Genomic DNA, 657 nt, shown 5'->3' with positions numbered 1-657 from the left:
GGGGGGGGGAGTTGATCTGCATTTGTATTTTGTTTGTTTCGAGTTGATTTGATTTTTTTTATAGAGTTGATGTGCATTTTTTTTATCGAGTTGATGTGCTTTTTTTCGAGTTGATGTGCATATGTTTTTTGTTTTTTTAACGAGGTGATGTTCATTTTTTTCTTCTTCTTCGTTTTGTATTTGGGTTCCTGAGCTTTTGTTTTGATTTTAGAATCGATATGCACTTTTATTTTAGTCCTTCGCAACAACTTTACTTTGTTTACAATAATATCCAAATTCTGGCCAAGCTTTAACACCATCAACATTTGATGACTCTTAATATCCAAGAACTTGTGTGTACATATACATCCACATAATATATACCCAAAGACACTGATCTCGTGATAACAACTGATAACAGCATCACTTCCTTAGAAATCACAAAATCCCTACCGTTGGCGGCCATGGCGGAGGAGGCGTGTGAAGTGGTATCCAAAAGCACAAGTAGTAAGGCTGCAGAGGGCTGAGCTAATTCTGACGAAGACCTCCTCACCGCCAGGCCTTTAAATACACCCGGGAGGCGGCCAGTCCCCACACGGTCGAATTCCCCGGAAATTTTCCCTATCGTGATTATCTCGGATCAAGGATACCTCCCACGAGCCAATCATAAGCTCGTGG

The 657-nt window shown here is 40.6% G+C and overlaps 1 protein-coding gene across 1 annotated transcript in view; it reads right to left on the bottom strand.

Annotated features, from left to right (window-relative positions):
* Positions 1-619, bottom strand: part of LOC119593323 — a 1,709-nt gene extending 1,090 nt beyond the window's left edge. Inside the window, exon 1 of the mRNA XM_037942251.1 lies at positions 433-619. Within this exon, the coding sequence (XP_037798179.1) occupies positions 433-445 (13 nt within the window). The 5' untranslated portion in view covers positions 446-619. The remainder of the gene's footprint in view (positions 1-432) is intronic.
* Positions 620-657: the final 38 nt, after the last annotated feature.

Source organism: Penaeus monodon, chromosome 32 (assembly GCF_015228065.2).
Source record: "Penaeus monodon isolate SGIC_2016 chromosome 32, NSTDA_Pmon_1, whole genome shotgun sequence".
NCBI lineage: Eukaryota > Metazoa > Arthropoda > Malacostraca > Decapoda > Penaeidae > Penaeus > Penaeus monodon.
This window is presented reverse-complemented; position numbering and strand designations above follow the sequence as displayed.